The sequence below is a fragment of the Cyprinodon variegatus genome, unplaced genomic scaffold (assembly GCF_000732505.1).
Source record: "Cyprinodon variegatus isolate N-32 unplaced genomic scaffold, C_variegatus-1.0 Scaffold74, whole genome shotgun sequence".
Lineage (NCBI taxonomy): Eukaryota > Metazoa > Chordata > Actinopteri > Cyprinodontiformes > Cyprinodontidae > Cyprinodon > Cyprinodon variegatus.
In genome coordinates, this window is record NW_015150527.1 from 1,046,925 (window position 1) to 1,067,271 (window position 20,347).

The 20,347-nt window shown below is 38.2% G+C and overlaps 1 protein-coding gene across 1 annotated transcript; it reads left to right on the forward strand.

Annotated features, from left to right (window-relative positions):
- The first annotated feature begins 659 nt into the window (after positions 1-659).
- Positions 660-10,980, forward strand: pdcd4 (programmed cell death 4 (neoplastic transformation inhibitor)). Its single transcript, XM_015372676.1, has 12 exons — positions 660-740; positions 1,166-1,241; positions 3,335-3,658; positions 4,916-5,010; positions 6,505-6,618; positions 6,719-6,940; positions 8,849-8,946; positions 9,824-9,938; positions 10,152-10,259; positions 10,350-10,460; positions 10,548-10,687; positions 10,785-10,980. The coding sequence occupies exons 2-12, from the start codon at positions 1,199-1,201 to the stop codon at positions 10,834-10,836; spliced, it is 1,422 nt and encodes a 473-aa protein (XP_015228162.1). The 5' UTR covers positions 660-740; positions 1,166-1,198; the 3' UTR covers positions 10,837-10,980.
- The last annotated feature ends 9,367 nt before the right edge of the window (positions 10,981-20,347 follow it).

A 20,347-nucleotide genomic window follows, 5' to 3' on the forward strand; every position in this document is an offset into this window, starting at 1 on the left:
GATATTTACAGAAGTTACTGAAAGCCCCTCAGTTGTCTCATTTAAATCTGTGTTTTGGTATGAATTGAATGATCCGAACCTACAGAAACAGAACCTACACTGAATGCATTGGTGTAATCCTACAAAATAAAATGTTTTGTACTATATTTCATTTAAATATACTTTTTTTTTTTGATTGGCTTGCAATAATTTACATACCCTGCTAAAAGATATTGTGTGTTTTCTGTTTGTAAATCTTGGTCATTGTTATCATTCTAAGTAAAATATTTTTAAAATTATTACTTCAGGCACTTTAAAAGAGGCGGTATAAACTTACATCATATTCACATTATTTGTGACATTGAACAAATGTTGTTTTGTCTTAGTCTCCAAGTTTCCTTTTTTTATTTTTTAAAAGGTTGCTTTAAATATTACTATTAATTTTAATATATACATTCGATCTGATTATTATTTGCCCTGTTCTCTGCACCTTATTATCAAGCTGCTATGAACGTACAACCTACAAGTCTGCTATACCACAGACAGGGGGCAGCACTTTATAAACAACCCGACCTCATGGATCTGCATAGAATTTTCTAGAACAAATTCTGTGTTGCGTTTTTATTGGCTGTCGTGAAACAGCCCCCTCTTCTCAGCCAATCAGATGAGAGAAGCATAAGCACAGCTGTCTGCGTTGCTGGGTATGTAAAACAAAAGCAGGAGCTTTCTCGTCTGAGTGGAAAGGTTCGTGCTGCAAAACGGTACGTGTTTTTTTCGTATTTTATTCCTGATAAAACATTTAAAATGTGTTGAATTTCACTCCTTCGAGCTTTAGCATCTGTAGAATGTTGCTAGCTTCGTCTATTTAGCTGGCGACCGTTTGTTGTTTTCGAGATAAGTTGCAAGGTAACGAATCAAAATGACAGTCAAACAAGCGTTTACCCTACTATTATTTTTGCAATTTGAGTTTAAAGTCTGTTTTCATGTAAATTAAGATACAGACATATTTATTGAAGGGTTTATAGTCTGTTTTATATTAGCGGTTTAGACCCTCGTGAGCCATTGTTTGTCAACAGTGCGGGTTTGAATGGAAAACGGCAGAGGGGTTGTGTTGCGACATGTCTTGGCAGATCACTGCGCGTCTTTAACGACATGTATCATTAATTGTTATATTATTTTTTTGCAGTTCTTTGTGGGAAGCTATTTTCTGTTCTAAACGATGGCGACCGACTGCGAGGCTTGGCTGAACGCTAACCCTGTTGGTAAGTGTGAAACCTCAAATACTTCATCAGCTGAGACTGAGGTAGGGTAGTGGTACTATTTTTATGTAGAAGTGGGTGATTTTTGTATTTCCTCTCACTACACACCGAAATGACTCAATCTTTCCAGCATCATTTTTTTTTTTTTTTTAGATACAGCCTAGTTAATGTTGTCATAACTTAAATATTGTGCACACATGCTGTGTTGTTATATTTTTCTTCAAATCAATGTAGATTGGCATTTTCAAATTAAGCGTGTGTATTTCTATACATAATTTGACAATAAAGCTGTTTACATTAATAAAGCAATAACCTTACAATACAAAGATCATGTGTGCAGGTTAAAATTTTAAATAAACTTTTATCTACAAACCTGTGGACAATTGTTTACCAAAGTAGAAGAAAAATCTAAAGGTGTAATTTTATTTAATATTGCAACGTTCAACAAATAGCCTTTTAAGAATGCTTAGATATTTTGGATTAAATCAGATGTTGGTCAGTTAATTTATATGACTCAGCCAAAAGATTAAACGGATAACCATAGAATAGTTCTTCTTAATTCAAACCGAAATTATAAATCAGGAGTAAATTAAAGGTGCTATAGGAGATCATGGAAATAAGGTTCTAGCAGGCTGTATTTTTGAACAGACACAACCATGCCTCTCCCTTCAGACCACCCCTCGAAACCACGGCTTCAAAACACATGAAGGCACATGCTGCCTGCAGCGCATCTAGAGCCGCATGTCTTAGCAGTGATGATGCAGAGCGCTGTGATCACTCCTCTGAAACATTTTATTAACACCGAAATTAACTTAAAATGCCCAAATCTGCTGGCAAAACATGTTCACTTTTATTATCCTGGTGCCTGCAGTTTAGATTACGTACATGAAAAATGCCTTCCAGCCGCAGCGGCAAACCCCGAGGAGGTGACCGGGCCATAGGTTGCTGTTGAATGGGATTCCTAGTGCCAGTGCACCGCCGGTGTATGGGCGTCTGAGCCGCTCAGACAGAAATAATATTTGAAGGCAAGATGGTAATCTGGATGAACTGACTCCACTGACAATGTTTTCAGGTGGACTTTCTCACTTCAAAATAGATTGAAACTACTTTTTACCCACTGATCACAGAGAAATATAGCTGCCATTGTTACAGGCAAAGAAAGGATAGGGTAGCAACTAGGGGTGGAAAGGTTCACAAAATCCACGGTTCGGTTCACGGTTTCGTGGTCACGGTTTTCGGTTTGGTATATCTTGATTGTTACCCCGAAATCCCATAAAAATTAATTAAATAAATGAAAAAATCCAACAAAATTAATGAATTGTAATTATTTTTAATGATCCGCGGAAACCCTGGATAATTTCCGCATGTTTTGCTGCTTTGAATTTAATCATCTTGCGCATGCCACGGCACTCAGAGCGGACCGGATGAGAGCCACAGCGGTGGCTGTAGGCTTTGCTTTGTGCAGGCGGTCTGGAGCGCAGTATGAGGGATTTCGGGGTTAGCATGACATGTTGGCCGTGTTGCTGTTAGCATAAACAAAACGTGTTGCACAATGCTTGCACACTGTGCACTTTTATCCACAACTTTCTTTCCGCCGTCATCGTAGGTCACTCTAAATGCAAATAGGTCCCATACAGCAGACCTATAAAGTGCTGCTGGGGCATCTTCAACTCCTGTTCTTTCCCACTCGCCATACCCACACAATTCTCCACAACAAATGAATTTTTCTGCTACATCCGGCTAAGCTGCTTCGCTTCTTCTTCTTCTTGTTTACTGCTGGTGGTTGGCTTTTGTCGCAGTACCGCCACCTGGAGTGTACACGCTTCACCTATGAGAAAAAGGAGCCGCGCATGAACCGATTGCAACACACGCGAACCGAGCGATTCGGACGGTTTTCATAAACCGTTCCATCCCTAGTAGCTACGCCCAACGCACATCGGAGCCACTTTTTCACCGCGCAGCTAGAGCAGCAAATATGCTTCAGCCGTGTGTCAGAACTAAACTTGTTCAAGCATCAAAAATGAAGCAGCACGTGTGTTTTTGCTGCTCTTGTTGCTTTAGGTGTGTACACCAACTCGTTCTTATGTGTTTAACAGAGGCTGAGGTCCTCAGCGATTCCTTCATTTCAGCTGAGGAAGACAATGGAGGAACTGGTGTCTCCAATAAGAACATCATCATCAACAACGAGATCAATGGGAACTGGCTGTCTTCCTCCAGCAACAACATCCACGAGGCTCGGCTGAAGGCAAAGGCCAAACGAAGGCTGCGTAAAAACTCCTCCAGGGATTCAGGCAGGGGGGACTCCCTCAGTGACAATGGGGACGTAGTGAGAGGAACCTCTATGGCACCGACAAGTCCCAAAAGCAAGCTGCTCGACCGAAAGTCCCGAATGGGAAAGGGCAGAGGCCTGCCAAAAAAAGGTAACTGCTTCTTTGTAATGTGATATGCATATTATTACTCAACAGCATTTAAGTTATTGTCATTTTAAGGGATCATTTGACAGCAGGACCTAGAATCCTAATCCATCAAAGGAGCTTGCTACTTCTTGCAGTTGTCTTTCAAGTGCTGATCCTTTAAACAATTAGACATTTAACATGGATATATAGACCTATCTCTGTCTGTAAACAAGCAGTTGGTTGATCTTAAGCTCACATCCTTTAAAACAAGCTTTCTTCATGTCTAGCATTTATTAAAGCTTTTCTGTAATCTTCCGCTCAAGGATTAACACAGAACTCAGTCAGATAGTGTGTATGTTGTCTAGCGTTATATTTATCTTTCCCAAGTGAAATGTAAGTTAAGGAATGAATTAGTCTAAAGTTAGGAATTGAGCATGTCTATGGGTTATAAATGGAAACAAAATGCTGTGATTTAAGTGCATCTAAATGTTTTTTCTTTGTGTTGTCAAAAGGAGTTAACCTTGAGAGGAGGTTTGTATTTTTTGCTGTTTGTTAACAATCTGCATCTTCTTAGTGATGTAACCAGCTCTCATTTAAACTCCCTTTCAGACCATTTTGAATCTGTCAACTTGCCTTCTTTACATAGGCAGTAGACAAAAGGGCATGTCCAGTTTTTCCTTGGTGGAAAGTCTCTCCTCTTTTGGTTACGGTACTGGGCTGTTGAAACAGAAGCAATCATATCTAAGGAGTTTCATTTTCTGGACTTAAATATGTACACTTTCTAGTTAAGATGAGAAATGTTTAATGTCAAGTGTGCTGGTTTCCTTTTTTGTTCCTTTTTTTTTTTTTTTTTTTTTGTAAAGCAAACGAGAAATCAGACTGTAACCTTGGAGTGGGATGGATTGTCAACTGATGTGGGATTAGCTAAATATAGTCCTCCACCCACAGACTGGGTGGAACTAACAGGGGTTTTAAAGGATGTTTTCAAGCTGCTTTGGTGTTTGGATTCTTAAACTGTCTGCAATCTGTTGGGGCTCACCCCCTGGTTGTTTTGTTTTAGGCCTACACAGAATATGCAGTCTGATCTGCATATTGGCCACAGCAATGTTGAAGCTCATATTTAAAGCTTGAAAACAAAATTTAAAACTTGGCTTGAGTTAACCATTTAGGGAGCAGAAACACGACATTGTCGTTCTCATAGTCTTTTATTTCCCCCCTGCTTATTTAACATTTTGGTGGTCAGATGTTTTGAGTAACATAACCTTTGACTCTTATTTGCAGGTGGGGCTGGAGGAAAGGGTGTGTGGGGACGATCGGGTGAAGTCTACGAACCCGTGGAAGTGGACAAGAAAGACCCCAACTTTGATGAAGATCAGGTAATTATTGTAATATATCTGCCATTCATTTGCATTAAGAACAGTTGTTTAGTTTAGTATTTGATAAAGGCACACACCCCAATTAGTTCTCATAATATGATCACTTGGATTTAAAACCTGAGGGTTTGACTTTAGAAACTTCAAAAGGTTACATTTTTCCAGCTCTGGTATCTACTGATTGTGAAGCTCGCCTCACACCTCTGATGCTAAGCGGCCCACGAGTCGCTGCTTCAAGATGAGCTGCTCTATGGCAGGCCGTTTTGACATTTACTAGCTTGACTGAATATATAATCCAGATGTCTCAAATGCATTTCTTCCTAGTCAAAATGAACATCTCAGAAATCTAAAATGTAATTCTTGCTAGAACAAATGAAGTCACGTTTCCCATTCATGTGTATTGGGCTTTTACTTCCAGATATCAAAAAATAAACACTCTTCCTATCTAAAATTAATTCTGACAAGGATAAATTCTAATTTCAGATCTCCATAATAGAGTTACTGCTAGTCATAATTATGATTTTAGACATCCAAAATGAATATAACATAACAGATATCCAGAAATCCAATTCTTGACATCTGAAATGTTTTTCTGCTAGTAGAAATTTCATTACAGATATCAACTATTTATTTTATGACTAGTTAAATTAGAATTTTCAGTATCTCAATTTTAATAATGCCTATCTAAATCTATTTAACCATCTATTTAGTTTTAGATACTTTCAACAGAATAAAGAGGCTCCATTTTAACATAAAATAGCCAGGGTGACTAATCACATTTCTATTATAGATAGCACTAAAGCATTCTATCTAGTCTCAATTACAATACTCCTAGTCAGAATTGCATTTTAGATATCTCTAATTACATTTCTACCAGTAGAAATACATTTTAAGTACTCTGGGATGAAATTTGAACTAGTAAGAACTACATTTCAGATATCTACAAATATTTACTTATTTTAAGTGGCCGTTTTAACATATATTTGTTTGTATTTCAGATATCTTTAATAGTAGTCCGTGCGCCTTCATGCTCCTCAATCATAGGCATTGCATGTAAACCGCCTGCTCAAAACGCGTTTGTTGGGAACGCAGCACTAGCTCTAGGGTTGCCACCTGTCTGTCAAATACTGAATCAGCCTTTTTTCTAAGGTAGTTTAATATTGTGTCTGGTATCATATCAATAAGGAAAGCAATTTGTTGTGTTTTCATGAGAGATGAAAGGTGGTAACCCTTGATTACCTGGTTACTCAGGGTTCACACCAGCAGCTTTATGTTGACAAACAGCCAGAATTTTCAGTTTCATTGAAAAGGGAAAACCATAGGGGCCATCTCTTATGCAGCTTATTAGCAGTGCACAGCAAAAGGTGTGGGAGAGATGGTTATTTTTCCCTTTAGCATTGTATAATGGCATTGGTCTGTGGGAAAGTGATAAAAGCAATTTTCCAGATTGAACGTCTGTCCTCCTGACACAAGAACAATGTTGCTGTGTTTTGACAGGAAAACTGTGTGTACGAGACTGTGGTGCCTCCGCTGGATGAGAGGGACTTTGAGAAGACTGTTACCCCTATAGTGCAGGAATACTTTGAACATGGAGACACCAATGAAGTAGCTGTAAGTTTTTTTTAAAGAATACTCCTGTTCAGAAAAAGGCTCCTCTGTTTCCCTTTGCAGCCTTAAACTAGTGCAAACTGAGGTCATTTCCCTTCTTCAGGAGCTGCTTGCAGAGATGAACCTGGGGCCCATGCGGAGCGAGGTGCCCTCACTTGCTGTGTCTCTGGCCCTGGAGGCCAAAGCGAGCCAGCGGGAGCTTACCTCCAGGCTACTAGTTGACCTGTGTGAAAGTGTTCTTTCCCCCAGCGACATGGAGGTCTCTTTTGACAAACTACTCCGAGATCTGCCAGATCTGGTCCTGGATACACCTGGGGCGCCTCAAGTAAGTTTCTAGAACCTCTGACTAGCGGCTGTTTGCTGCAAAAACACTTTCAGAAAGTAAACAAAACAGATTTTCTTCCCCCTCACTTTGTTTTAACTTAGGAAAGAGCTGCTTCTACTGCTTCATTCTTGTGCCTCACAATAGTATTCACACCTCTTAAGAAGTTTTTTCACATTACAACAACAATGGGGGGTGTTATTTAATAGACAAACGTAAAGTTGCATATACAGATAAAAATCCAAAGGTGCAGCAGAAATGAACATGCAGCTCTATACGCCCTGACGCCCTAAAATAGTGCAACCAGTTGCCCTCCAGATTTCAGTAACAGATGATGTTTGAAGGCTTGTTAGACATCAGGGAGCAAATGGGATCATGAATGGGATCATGAAGACCAGTGATCAGAATCAAAATCATCAAAATCTTTAAAAACTAATAGCAGTTTCAACCCATCAGCTGAAATTAAAAAGTAGGGAAAAACCGCACAGAGACCCTGCTATGTTGGTCCTTAAAAGATATCCATAAAATGCTCAATTTACTTCGGGGAATACCAACACTGAGGCACTTTTCCATTAGTACTAACTCACTGTGACGCTCAGTGTTGCTCAGTTGTGATTGAACTCCATGTGAGGAGTTTTGTTAAAACAGCCCAAACCAGTTAAATGCTGTTGGTGGTAACTGCTAATCAGCCTGAACACATGGATCTGGTGGCAGCATGGTCAGGATAGCTGTTCTGACTTGATAGGAAGATGTTTGGAGGTCATTGAAGGCCTCAGGCAGCTGAACATACACCCCAAAAAGTCTTGCAGGTGTCATAGCAGCTTTTCAGTTTATTATATTTATATTTATTTGTAAGTAATGTTTTAAAGTTAGCTATGTTTACATGGACAAAAATAATCAGTTTTATTCAAACATGTCAGATTGTAATTGTTTTGCTCCTATCAAATGTCATTCCCAAAGAGAAAGGTGGAGTTTTTTTCTTATCGTCATTCCAATCGCCATCCATTTTTCTTTACACCAAACAGAACGGGGACGAAAAAAAGTCCATGGGGGATTTCTTTTAAGAAGCTTTTTCTTTGAAACTTGTGGATTTGTTGTAAAAGGAAATAAAATGCAACATACATTGAGCGAGGCTTATTTGTCATAACACTTGCCATCCTGTTTCGTTTTTGTTGGAACTTTAACTCTGCTTGTGGCTGAGCAGAGGGGAACACCGCTGTGGTTTTATCTGTTGGTTTGCAAGAGAAGAGAGCGTGTGTCTCTGTGAGCTTTTTCCTTTTCAGTCTGAGCAGACATTAAATCTCTCACTATTGTCTATCTTTTCTGGTAAAATGCATGCTCAGCAAAGAGCGCTCAGAGGCTTATTTGTAAGCATCCCTCACCAATCCCCTCCTTACATTGTCTGATTTATCTGACCAGTCATCTAGTCCCTGCTCTCTCTCTTTTTTTGGGGGGGTTTGTTGGGGCATTATGAATGCCCTTCCCCCACTCTATGTTGAACTTTCACTAGAGGGTCTCTTATTTTCACACGCTTAGTCTGGCCCCCGCAACGCACCACGCTGCCTCTGGTCCAAAAAGAAACAATGAGGGCGTGCTTTGTGGTGGCAAAAAGTCCAAAGCTGGCTCTTTGGTCTCCCAAAACTGTGCGGCCCCCACTGGCGTAAACAAAGGCACATGTTCTAAGGGCAACCATTATATCCCTGTTTGTTTGGGATGCTCTCAATCCAGCCAATAAACCTGTGGCACTGTACTTTTGCGTTTGTTTGGATTTCACAGCAAACATACAATGCCTCACTTGACCTCTATTATTTGGAAAGAGAAACAGTCTTTTAGTGTGATTTATATTCCACTATGTAATGTTCCTCAATGGGTTTAATATGGACATCCTTCTCATTCATTTTCTCCTTTCAGATGGTGGGCCAGTTCATTGCTCGGGCTGTTAGCGACCAAATACTGTCCAAAAGCTACCTAGAGAGCTACAAAGGCAAAGTCGACTGTGAACATGCGAGGTATGCAACTTTTACTGAAGCACTTCTACTGTCTGTTTACTACACCAAGCTGATGTAACACAGAGCTTTACCACCAGGGTTTGCCAAACGTAAAGCCTTTCAGAGCAGAGAGGTAGAGATGAACAAATTCTGACTAAAAATAAACATGTACTATATTAGTAAAAGTTTAGCATACAGTGCGTTAAACACAGCTGTTGGGTAGAGTTACCTTAGTAGCAAAGTGCTGTTTGAACAGTTCAAATTAAGCATTTGTGTGTTTATATTTTAACTTTATTATAAAGAACGATGTTTATCTGCAGAAAAAGAGCTGAAGGTTGGCACATGGTTGTTAATCAATTGACCTGTTCAAGCTAGAGTATAGATTTGGAAAACAAAACAGATTAAGGATTACGGTTAAAGTGGCTCTATGGATTTATGGATATGTCTTTATTAACTAAAATGTGAAGATCTCAGCTTCTTTAATGTCTTTGCTATCCTTATTCCTGAACATGCGCTGAATGTTAAATCTGATGTTTTTAAAGTTTTAATATGCAAGGCAGGCTTCCTTTAGTTGTACTTGATGTAAAACGTGTCAGAATCGTCTCTGTACTCGACTTCACACGATTAGCACCTAACAAAAAAGTTAAATGTATTTTTTTTTCATCCTCTCAGTTAGAAGCAAAACACCCCCATGTCCAAATATGGTCTCTTCTGAGTCACAAAAATGGTATTGGTTGCCCTCAGATGTGGGACAAGGTTCAGACTTCAATACAGACACTTTAAACAGTATAAAAAGTGTGTTTTTGTTGTTGGCAAATTTTGGAAGAAATTTGATTGGCCTAATTTTGCATGAAATCTCCCATCAGCATATAACGGAAGTAATTTATTACATTTGCAGAGCGGCTCTAGATCGAGCAGCTGTGCTGCTCAAGATGAGTATGGGTGGTCTTCGTATTGACAACCACTGGGGTACAGGAGGAGGCCAGAGACCTGTCATTCAACTCATCAAAGAGGTAATTACTTTTTAGTTTTGGTCATACTAAAATAGGTCAGTCATTGGTATCCATGGGCTAACATATGTTCACTATTAGAACCTTGCTATTGTTAGAGGTTCAGTCCTTTTCACCGTTAACTAAATGTAATAGAAGCTCCTCTGTCCAACTAGTGCAACACTTTTGTTTCTTAAAGAAAGATGAATTGTTTTCATAATAGATTTTCTCTTTTAGATGAACCTGCTTCTTAAGGAGTACATCTTGTCTGGTGATAGCAAGGAAGCAGAGAGATGCCTTCGTGACCTGGAGGTCCCACATTTCCACCATGAATTTGTATATGAGGTACACACAGGGTTACAGTTGTTCTCCTATTATCATTATTATTAAACTTTACAAAAATGTATCTAAGAAAATCTGTGCTGCTCTTTCCAGGCAGTCGTGATGGTTTTAGAGTCCCGAGGGGAGAAAACATTCAAAATGGTGCTGCAGCTACTCAAATCACTCTCTCTGTCCTCCATCATAACCATGGACCAAATGCGAAGGGTATGGCTCCACCTGCTGTTTGAGTAGAGCGCTGCAAAGAAGGCTCCTTTAATAGTGAGGTAGTTAAAATCGCCTTATCTCTTTCAGGGCTATGAAAGAGTTTACATGGACATCGAGGAGATAAACATTGATGTTCCTCTTGCATATTTTATCCTGGAGCAATTTGTGGATAAGAGCTTTCGCATGGGAATCATCAGTGTAAAGCTAAGAGACCAATGTCCCCGCAGGTAAGGGCTTTGATTTTGATCATTTATTAAATATTTGCCAAGATTTGAAGTTGTTTTATTGATGCGCTGATCATCTTCTTTGTGATTTGTCTTTTAGGAACCGAAAGAGGTTGGTCAGCGAAGGAGACTGTGGAGTTGTGAAATTTTAACGGTACTAAGGAGGCCTTCTTATGAGCCAGAATTCCTGAAAAGAAGTGGAAATACTTAACCTTTTTACTTGCGTATTTTGAAAAAATAGTGAAGTAAAATGTTCTCCCTTCTAACGGTATAATTCTGGAAAAAAAAAAAAAAAAGCTGCACTTTTGATTTAAATTGAAGTAGACCACTCTTCTCCAAAGGGTTTCTATACAAATATTTACATAAGCTATCCCTTAAAGTGCCACACCTCAGTGTCAGTAATTCCATGTTGTTTTGTACAGTTTTTCTTTTTTCTTTTCTGGTTTTACTGCCACCTTCCTTTCCTTTTGTGTTTTCCAAAAGCAGTGTTTGTACCAAGATAAATAATTTGTGATAAGAGCTTTATGAATCTGTGGAAGAAATAAAAATAAAGGGAGGTTGTTTGTTCATCGCAATAACTGGTTTATATCTGGGCACCTTTTAGTATATGCTATTTTTTTTTATTTTGTAAAACAAAACAGTTATTGTTAAAGTAGAACTTCACAGGCAAAATAGGCCACCAGTGAGGTAAATAAACATACTGTTTGAAAAGAGTTTATTTTTTTGTATTTAGAGTGACGTTCACCAATTTGTGTTTGATTAAATACAAACCATTTCCTTTTATTATGTTGTCATTTATATTAAAACATTTAACACTAAATACTTCACAAATTCCAAGTTTTCTAAAAATAACATTAACAGAACTTATATAAAATAATACTAAACCATACAAAACTAACAAGTAATCATTTATACTAGCTGATTTACCACTGGAGCTAGAGTGGTTAAGCTCAGTTTTTTCCCCACTTATTGCAAAAGTTCTCTTTTACTAGTGTTTGAATCATCAGAATTGCACTCTTTAAGTCTTTTTTTGGCTGCAAGTCATCAGCTGGGCATCTGCTGTACTTGTTCCTTCATTGCCAACTCCTGTTGTTTGACAGCCTCTTGAGCCTCCATCTGCATCTTCTCCAATTTCTCCAGGGTGACTGATTTGAGTGGGAGCAGCTTTGGCTTACAAAGAACCATGGTTGGGACATCTTCCATGTAGAGCTGCCCTGTAATTGAACAAGATACGGTTACTTTTCCTACAACCTTAAAGGCAAAACTCAGAATCCCACCATCACTAATCATTAAAACCTTATTCCATGTGCTTGATCTTTGCTCGGTGCTACTGTTTTACAGTCAAAGGGGTAAAGTATCCTACTGATAACATTTTATATATGAAGCTACCATGAGCATCCAAAGTATACATAGCTAAAACAGTCTGCATACATTTGACATATTTTAAATATAACTGGAAATTGAGTGATTAAAAAAAAAAAAAAATGAAACCCTTAGTATTGCAAGCATACTCACCGGCCACTTTATTAGGTACACCTGTCCAACTGCTCGTTAACACTTAATTTCTAAGCAGCCAATCACATGGCGGCAACTCAGTGCATTTAGGCATGTAGACATGGTCAAGACAATCTCCTGCAGTTCAAACCGAGCATCAGTATGGGGAAGAAAGGTGATTTGAGTGACTTTGAACGTGGCATGATTGTTGGTGACAGAAGGGCTGGTCAGAGTATTTCAGAAACTGCTGATCTACTGGGATTTTCACGCACAACCATCTCTAGGGTTTACAGAGAATGGTCCGAAAAAGAAAAAACATCCAGTGAGCGGCAGTTCTGTGGGCGGAAATGCCTTGTTGATGCCAGAGGTGAGAGGAGAATGGCCAGACTGGTTGGAGCTGATAGAAGGGCAACAGTGACTCAAATAACCACCCGTTACAACCAAGGTGGGCAGAAGAGCATCTCTGAACGCACAGTACGTCGAACTTTGAGGCAGATGGGCTACAGCAGCAGAAGACCACACCGGGTGCCACTCCTTTCAGCTAAGAACAGGAAACTGAGGCTACAATTTGCACGAGCTCATCGAAATTGGACAATAGAAGATTGGAAAAACGTTGTCTGGTCTGATTTCTGCTGCGACATTCGGATGGTAGGGTCAGAATTTGGCGTCTACAACATGAAAGCATGGATCCATCCTGCCTTGTATCAATGGTTCAGGCTAGTGGTGTTGGTGTCATGGTGTGGGGAATATTTTCTTGGCACTCTTTGGGCCCCTTGGTACCAATTGAGCATCGTTGCAACGCCACAGCCTACCTGAGTATTGTTGCTGACCATGTCCATCCCTTTATGACCACAATGTACCCAACTTCTGATGGCTACTTTCAGCAGGATAATGCGCCATGTCATAAAGCTGGAATCATCTCAGACTGGTTTCTTGAACATGACAATGAGTTCACTGTACTCAAATGGCCTCCACAGTCACCAGATCTCAATCCAATAGAGCATCTTTGGGATGTGGTGGAACGGGAGATTCGCATCATGGGTGTGCAGCCGACAAATCTGCGGCAACTGTGTGATGCCATCATGTCAATATGGACCAAACTCCCTGAGGAATGCTTCCAGCACCTTGTTGAATCTATGCCACGAAGAATTGAGGCAGTTCTGAAGGCAAAAGGGGGTCCAACCCGTTACTAGCATGGGGTACCTAATAAAGTGGCTGGTGAGTGTATGTATTCACAACCCCTTTGCCTTATATCCCTAAATAAAATTGTGTTCATCATTCAGAGGAGACAAGAGGGCCAGGAAAAGACAAAGGGCTGCAGCAACATGAAGCTCTGTAGGGAGAATCTGGCATTGATCCCAATGCTATTCTTCAGCAAGGACTGGTGGTATGTCAATTCACGTTTCCCCTGCGTCTCCTCGCTGTCCCCTACTTGGCAGAAACGCATACTTGTTCAGTGCTCATATCCAGCACATAGCCCTACCAGAGAACCAGCGTGAAAGCTCAAACAATACATGTAGACAAAGTTTACCAACTTTCTTTTGCAACAGCACTCTGATTCATAAAATATTTCTGTATTCAAGGATATATGCTTATACACAAATAAACATCCATCTTGAGATGTGTGTGTGTATATATATATATATATATATATATATATATATGTATATACACACATCTCCTGTGACAGAATGGCGACCTGTCCAGGGTTTACGCTGCCTCTTACCTATTAAATGCCAGAGATAGGCACTGACCCTACCACAACCCTGACAAGGACTGAGCGGTAGTACATTTACTTACTTATTTATTTATATTTATATATATATATATATATATATATATATATATAGATACAGACTTATTAGCTAGAGTTAGCTTTTATAAAAGTTTCCACAGAAAATTATTCTGTCTTTAGATGTCCAAAGTTAGTAGGTAAACCCTTAGAGCTGTTGCTCAACTCTTTTTTGGGGGCCAAAAGTTGTACTGAATCAGAAGATGTTGTCGTCAGGGAGCGTGCTGAAAGGCAAACTAATAAAGTTATACACTGACTACATAGAAAAACATCTTAGCTATATAATACTCTCATCCAAGTTTCTGGGGACCCACATCTCAGCGGACCTGTCCTGGTCAACTAACACCTCCTGCCTGGTCAAGAAGGCTCATCCAAGGTTCTTCCTGAGGACACTGATGAAGAATCAGCTCCCCCGCAACTATCCTGGTGAACTTCTATCGCTGTGCAATACAAAGCATCCTAACCAACTGTGTAACAGTGTGGTACGGAAGCTTTTCTGTTGCAGAGTACAAGGCACTGCAGCGGGTGGCGAAAGCCGCCCAGCACATCACTGGAACTTCACTACCCACCATTGAGCACATCCAGGAGAAACGCTGCCTACATCGAGCCTGTAGCATTCTTAAGGACTCATCCCACCCAGCCCACAGACTGTTTCTCGCCTGCCCTCCGGCAGGTGTTTCAGGTGCCTCCGGACCAGAACTAGCACAATAAAGGGCAGCTTTTTCCCCAGAGCTGTCTCTTTACTGAACTCTAACCCTCACTGATGGACTCTACTCTCCTTCCTCACACCAACCACCATTTTGCTATTCTGTTTTTTTTTTTAGAAGACTGTAATGTTCACCTGCACTCCTGACTGTTACTATTGCATCTTGCACTACTCACTTTGACTGATAATTGATTTGCACTGCCCACTGTTTATTCACATTACCAATTGTTTACATATACATCTGCAATAACGTACTTTAACTGTAATATGCAATTACCTCCCATTGCACTTTAATTTAGATAGCTTCTGTCCAAACTTTATTTATTCATTTTATAGTAAAACCCATCTGTATATAATGCTGTTGTACATAACTGTAAAAACCTTTTTTTTTTTAAATAGTAATATCCACCTGTATATTATATTTGGTACATATCCAGCTGTAAATTTAGTTCATAACACTAGTGATCTATATATATTATATTCACTATTTATAATAGTATTCATCTCTATACTCATTCAGTAGAAATACCCATGTCCTGTATTTATGGAACCATTATTTATCCTGCACTTGCTGCTATTGCACTTCTGGTTAGACCTAAACTGCATTTCATTGCCTTGTAACTGTACCTGTGTAATGACAATAAAGTTGAAACTAATCTAATCTAATCAAGCAATGATAAATCCTCTCTTAAATACATTTTTTTTTATAACTCGTCAGTGATTTGTTTATTACAAATCAGTAAACATAATATATAGCAGAAGCTGCAATGTAGTTCTACAAAATGTAACTTTTGTAAAGGTTATACGTATTTAAATGTCAAGTTGTTTAAACCCATTTCGGACTTTTTGGTTTTAAAATCAAACAATTTTGAAAATCCTGCATAATTTTCCAGCAGCTTTAAAGCTGGCCAATAACAGAAAAAAACGATAACAAATAGGTTTTTTTTAAGACAAACTGTTAAAATATCAGATGGTTCAAACACATTTTGCAAAGCACTCCAGTGCTGATCAATGAAGGACACAGAGAAGCATCACAAAGGAAGGAATTCATATGGAGCATTTATAAACACTGCTGTGCAGATTAGCAAACAGCTGCAATACAAACCTTGTTTAGGCAGAACTTCTCTCAGTGTTGACTTGACCTCAGGCATCGTTTCGTCAGGGAGCGTGCTGAAAGGCAAACTAATAAAGTTATACATTGAATACCTAGAAAAACATCTTAGCTATGTAATAGACTCATCCAGCAATGATAAATCCTCTCTTAAATACATTATTTTATAACCTGTCCATGATTTGTTTATTACAAATAGGTAAACATAATATAAAACAGACGCTGCAAGTAGTTCTACAAAATGTAACTTTTGTAAAGGTTATACGTATTTATTTAAATGTCAAGTTGTTTAAACCCAATTCGGACGTTAACTGTTGCTAATTAGCACAGAGCTAACCCCGCGGAGCATGTTAGCATACTATGTGTTTTCTTATGCCTACATTCATAAACAATCACTTCCTTTAAAATAAACTTCTGTCGAGATTTTTAACTAAAACAGAAAACATTATTTGCACAAATTACAATGAATTATTCTTATGTTTGGTCGATCCTACCTTTAAGCTCCGGGATAAAGGAGAGTCACGTGACCTTCTTCTGGTTTATTGCATTAACGCTGTGCTATAGCGACACCCACCGGCGGCTCAGAGAAATGAAGACAAGACCACAGTTGTTGCAAAGGCGTGTTTGTACTTTGTCACTATCCAGAGAACATTAGACAAATTTAACGTCATCAAATTCTACCCCCGTGAAAAGGTTTAGGATAAATTAGGAAAATATATTAATAGTTATTCTACAATCTGTACTGCTACAAAAACTAACACTACTAGAAGAAAATACTGATTTGTTCTGCTAGTTTTAATCTAGATGTTTTGTGTCAAAGGCTGAGCAGAGCGAGGGTGTGTTATCTTAGACTTAACGTATAGAGATTAGTGTTGCATCATCCCTGAAACTGGTTTTCACTGATAAGTCTCAATTTCGTGCTTGTCTGTCAGAGCAGGATTGTGCAAGAAACATTCAGTCCAGGTTCTGCCAGACAATCACTGCAGCTCCTATTAGTAGCTCTAAAAGGTTTGTCCTTCTGATAAATGCTTCAGCTGCTGTGTCTGTCAGAGCCTGCAGCCAAACACGGGTCCTGTGTATCACTTTTAATATGCTGAATAATATATCTTTAAACATTTCTCTGATGATTCAACATGAACTCTAAAAGTTTTCACAATCAGTTAATATTTGTCTTTTTTTCACTTTTTTCTTTAGAATCAACAATCTAAATCATATAAACTTACCCCAAATACTAGTAGTAAAGTATTCATTACTAATACTTCATATAATGTAACTACTGTAAGACAAATACACATTTCATAAGTTCTTTTCAGATAGATTTGGGAATATTGTTTGAGGAAACATCATCTTAGACAAAAATTTGGTTTCCGTCTGTCCATTGACATCGACCACCCCTGTATATATATATATATATATATATATATATATATATATATATATATATATATATATATATATATATATATATATATATATATATATATACAGGGGTGGAGCTAGATGGGGGGCCACGGGGGTGAGCCAACGGGGCAAACCTCTTACCTGACAAAAAAAAAAGCACTGTGGTTAATTATGCACATCTATATACTAACATTAAAGATGATAAATACAGAGTTCATCCTCTTGGTCTTATATTGGGTACAGAGAAAATTAGGTCTCTGCAAGTCATCTAGGACTCTTCACTAATATCAGTGATAAATAACTACTTAAATAATTAGTAATCTATTTGATGTAGATATTAGAACATGTAAATATTAATTTGCAGAATGATTATTAATAAAAAATACGTAAGTAATGACAATGAATAAGATATCCGCCCCAGAACTCAAAACTGAAAGAATTTTGTCCACTACACCTTTAATTTAGACAGCATGGATGTTTAAATATATGCATCTATTTGTTAGCAAAGGCGGAAGGAAAATATATTTTGTCTTTATGTAGAAAATATGGATGTTGTGCTTGTTCCTTTTCCTTTTAGAACAGTGTAGATTGACCCTGATGTTCTGGCACCTATCCGCTTTTAGCCACCATTGGTTATTGCCTGGCCACCCTTAGTAAATTTTCTGGCTGCACCTTCATCAGAAACATGTTTTTAAAAATTTGGCTCTACAGCCATTTCACTACAATCCTTGACTGCCAACCTTATTCATTATCAGATAAATCATGTGCTATGACATGGCTCATGTATTTTACCATTTTCATAACATTGCACACTTGATGTACTATCTGAAGTGGAAGTTTATCATCTCTTCCTACTAAAATTGTGGAATTTATAACAATGCACATTTTGTTAAACAGGATGCCACACTAGATAGCATCACCAGCAGAAGAAGGAGAGAATGAATAAGGCATTAGGATAGGATGCACAATCCAGAAGACAATCATGCATTGAGCATTGATTCATAGAAAGATCATCCGAATTCAAATGAACAAGAGCAGAGAGTGTTCCACCAAATTGGATACTTAAAAACATACAGATAACATATAATAATGGCTTAAAAATTCTCCCTATAGCAAATAACATTTTATCTATTTTTTTACACACATTTATAGATCAGCCCTGTGTTCATTTTGAAAGTGAGCTGAAAAGGTTGCTGGTGATCCTGAACACTTTTGATAAGAATGTGTTCCAACTAAAGAGTAAACACCCCAAAGCAACAGGTTTGAAGCTCTCCATGGTGTACATCTTATCAGTCACATTCACTAACAATTGCAATAAAATAACCTATAACATTGGAACAGGTCATATTTTAGAGTCTCTATACTCCAGTTAATGATGAACTGATTACTAAACTAGTTTATGATTATCCGATTCATCATTTCAGCCCTAGAATCAGGTAATGTCAAACACGTTCAAAATCTTTTTTATTTGAGAGAGTAAATGATATCTGATTTGGCCACATGCTTTATCTGATATCTGTTTATACCTCTTCAGTTCAACCCAAAAGTTTGTTTTTAACTCTTTGCATCATTAAAGAGATTAGAATAGTGTTTTTCTTATCAAAATACTTAATAGCACTATATGTGGCTCCATAAAATAAATAAGGCTTAATCTTGACCACTGCTGAACAAGGCAAGCAGAAGCTTCCACACTGGGCCAAGAAACATAAAAAAAATTCTATTAAAGTTTTTGTAGAGTAGCTGTGTGTTTCCTGGACGGGGCCGCCTTTTACAGCTGCCTTTTGTATCTCTGCTTCTGTCTCCTTGAACCCCAGTCGGCCTCGGGAGATGGCCGCTCACATTGACCCTGGTTCTGCTGGAGGTTTCTTCCTGATAAAAGCGAGTTTTTCCTCTCCACTGTCGCTACAAGCATGCTTAGTGTGAGGGCTTGCATTCGAGTCAGTGAGTCAATGCAATCAATTGGTTTTCCTTAAATAGAAAACTTTGAATCAGTTTTACTGTATGATCTGGTGAACTGTAATGTGTCTTGAAATGACATGTGTTGTGAATTGGCGCTATATAAATAAACTGAATTGAATTGATTGACTGAATGAGGTAAAATTAGTTTTAGTTGACAATTTCTTTAGGAAGTATTTTCAAAAATGTACGCATCTTTCAATATACAAGACAACGTTTTTCAGTGGATATAAATCATGACCTTACACTAATTTAAAACAATTTAGTCCTTCTTAAACAGGAGAATTATAGTTTAGGAAATCCATCTACCTTTATTCTTAGTGTCCACAATCGTGTGGCCCTAAATCAAAAGAAGTGATTGAACATGTTTTTTTTTTTTTTTGTCAGATACATTTGTTAAAGTGTTTATTTACTATGCACAGTTTAAGACAGTGGCGGTTCTAGACCAAAATGTACCAGGGGGTCAGGAAGGGGGCAGGAGGTGGCCAGGAGGGGGCAAGCGTGTTTTCATGGGGGAACAGAAAAGCATGAAATAAAAAACAGGGAAAGTGATTCAAATATATTAAGATAGCTGCATGAAGAGAAATTTCTATTCAATTAGGTTTAATTAAAATTCTATGTCTTATTTGGTCAATATACAATCAGAATTTAGGAATGTTACATATTTTTGACCTAATTTAAGTTAAAAATAATCTTTTTCTATAAAATCAGAATTAGAACTTGAGCAAAACTAATAAATTCAGCTGTAAAAAAATTATAAGTATTTTTCTTAATTTGCTTTAAAAAAAAAACATTAAGCAGATGAAAACTGGGATCCTATCTCATTACCGCTGAAGCTACCACGTTATTATTATTTTTTTTTTAATAATTAGTAAAACATGATTTGTAAAGGAAAAAAATTAAATAGATCCAAAGGACCTTCCAGTAACCATGTCTGCTCCAGCGCATATCATCATTAGAACTTCTCTTAGTATTATGCCTTCGGTACAGGGGCCCTAACAGGGTCTCTGGCCCCCGTTGGCCCCTGTCTAGAACAGCCCATGCCTTCAATGATTAAAAATGAGCAGGTGGGACATCAAAATTACAATTTTTGTACGAGCTCTGCACACTTATAGCTGCTCATTAGATATGAAAATAAATATATACTCTCATCAGAAAGCTAAAACTTAATTATTGTTTTCTTATTGGTAAAAATATGTCAAA

Coding starts and splice junctions, on each gene's coding strand:
- pdcd4 (XM_015372676.1), top strand. CDS start 1,199: ATGGCGACCGACTGCGAGGCTTGGCTGAACGCTAACCCTGTTG. Junction 5,011..6,504: donor CCAACTTTGATGAAGATCAG/GTAATTATTGTA, acceptor GTGTTTTGACAG/GAAAACTGTGTGTACGAGAC. Junction 10,461..10,547: donor CCATGGACCAAATGCGAAGG/GTATGGCTCCAC, acceptor TATCTCTTTCAG/GGCTATGAAAGAGTTTACAT.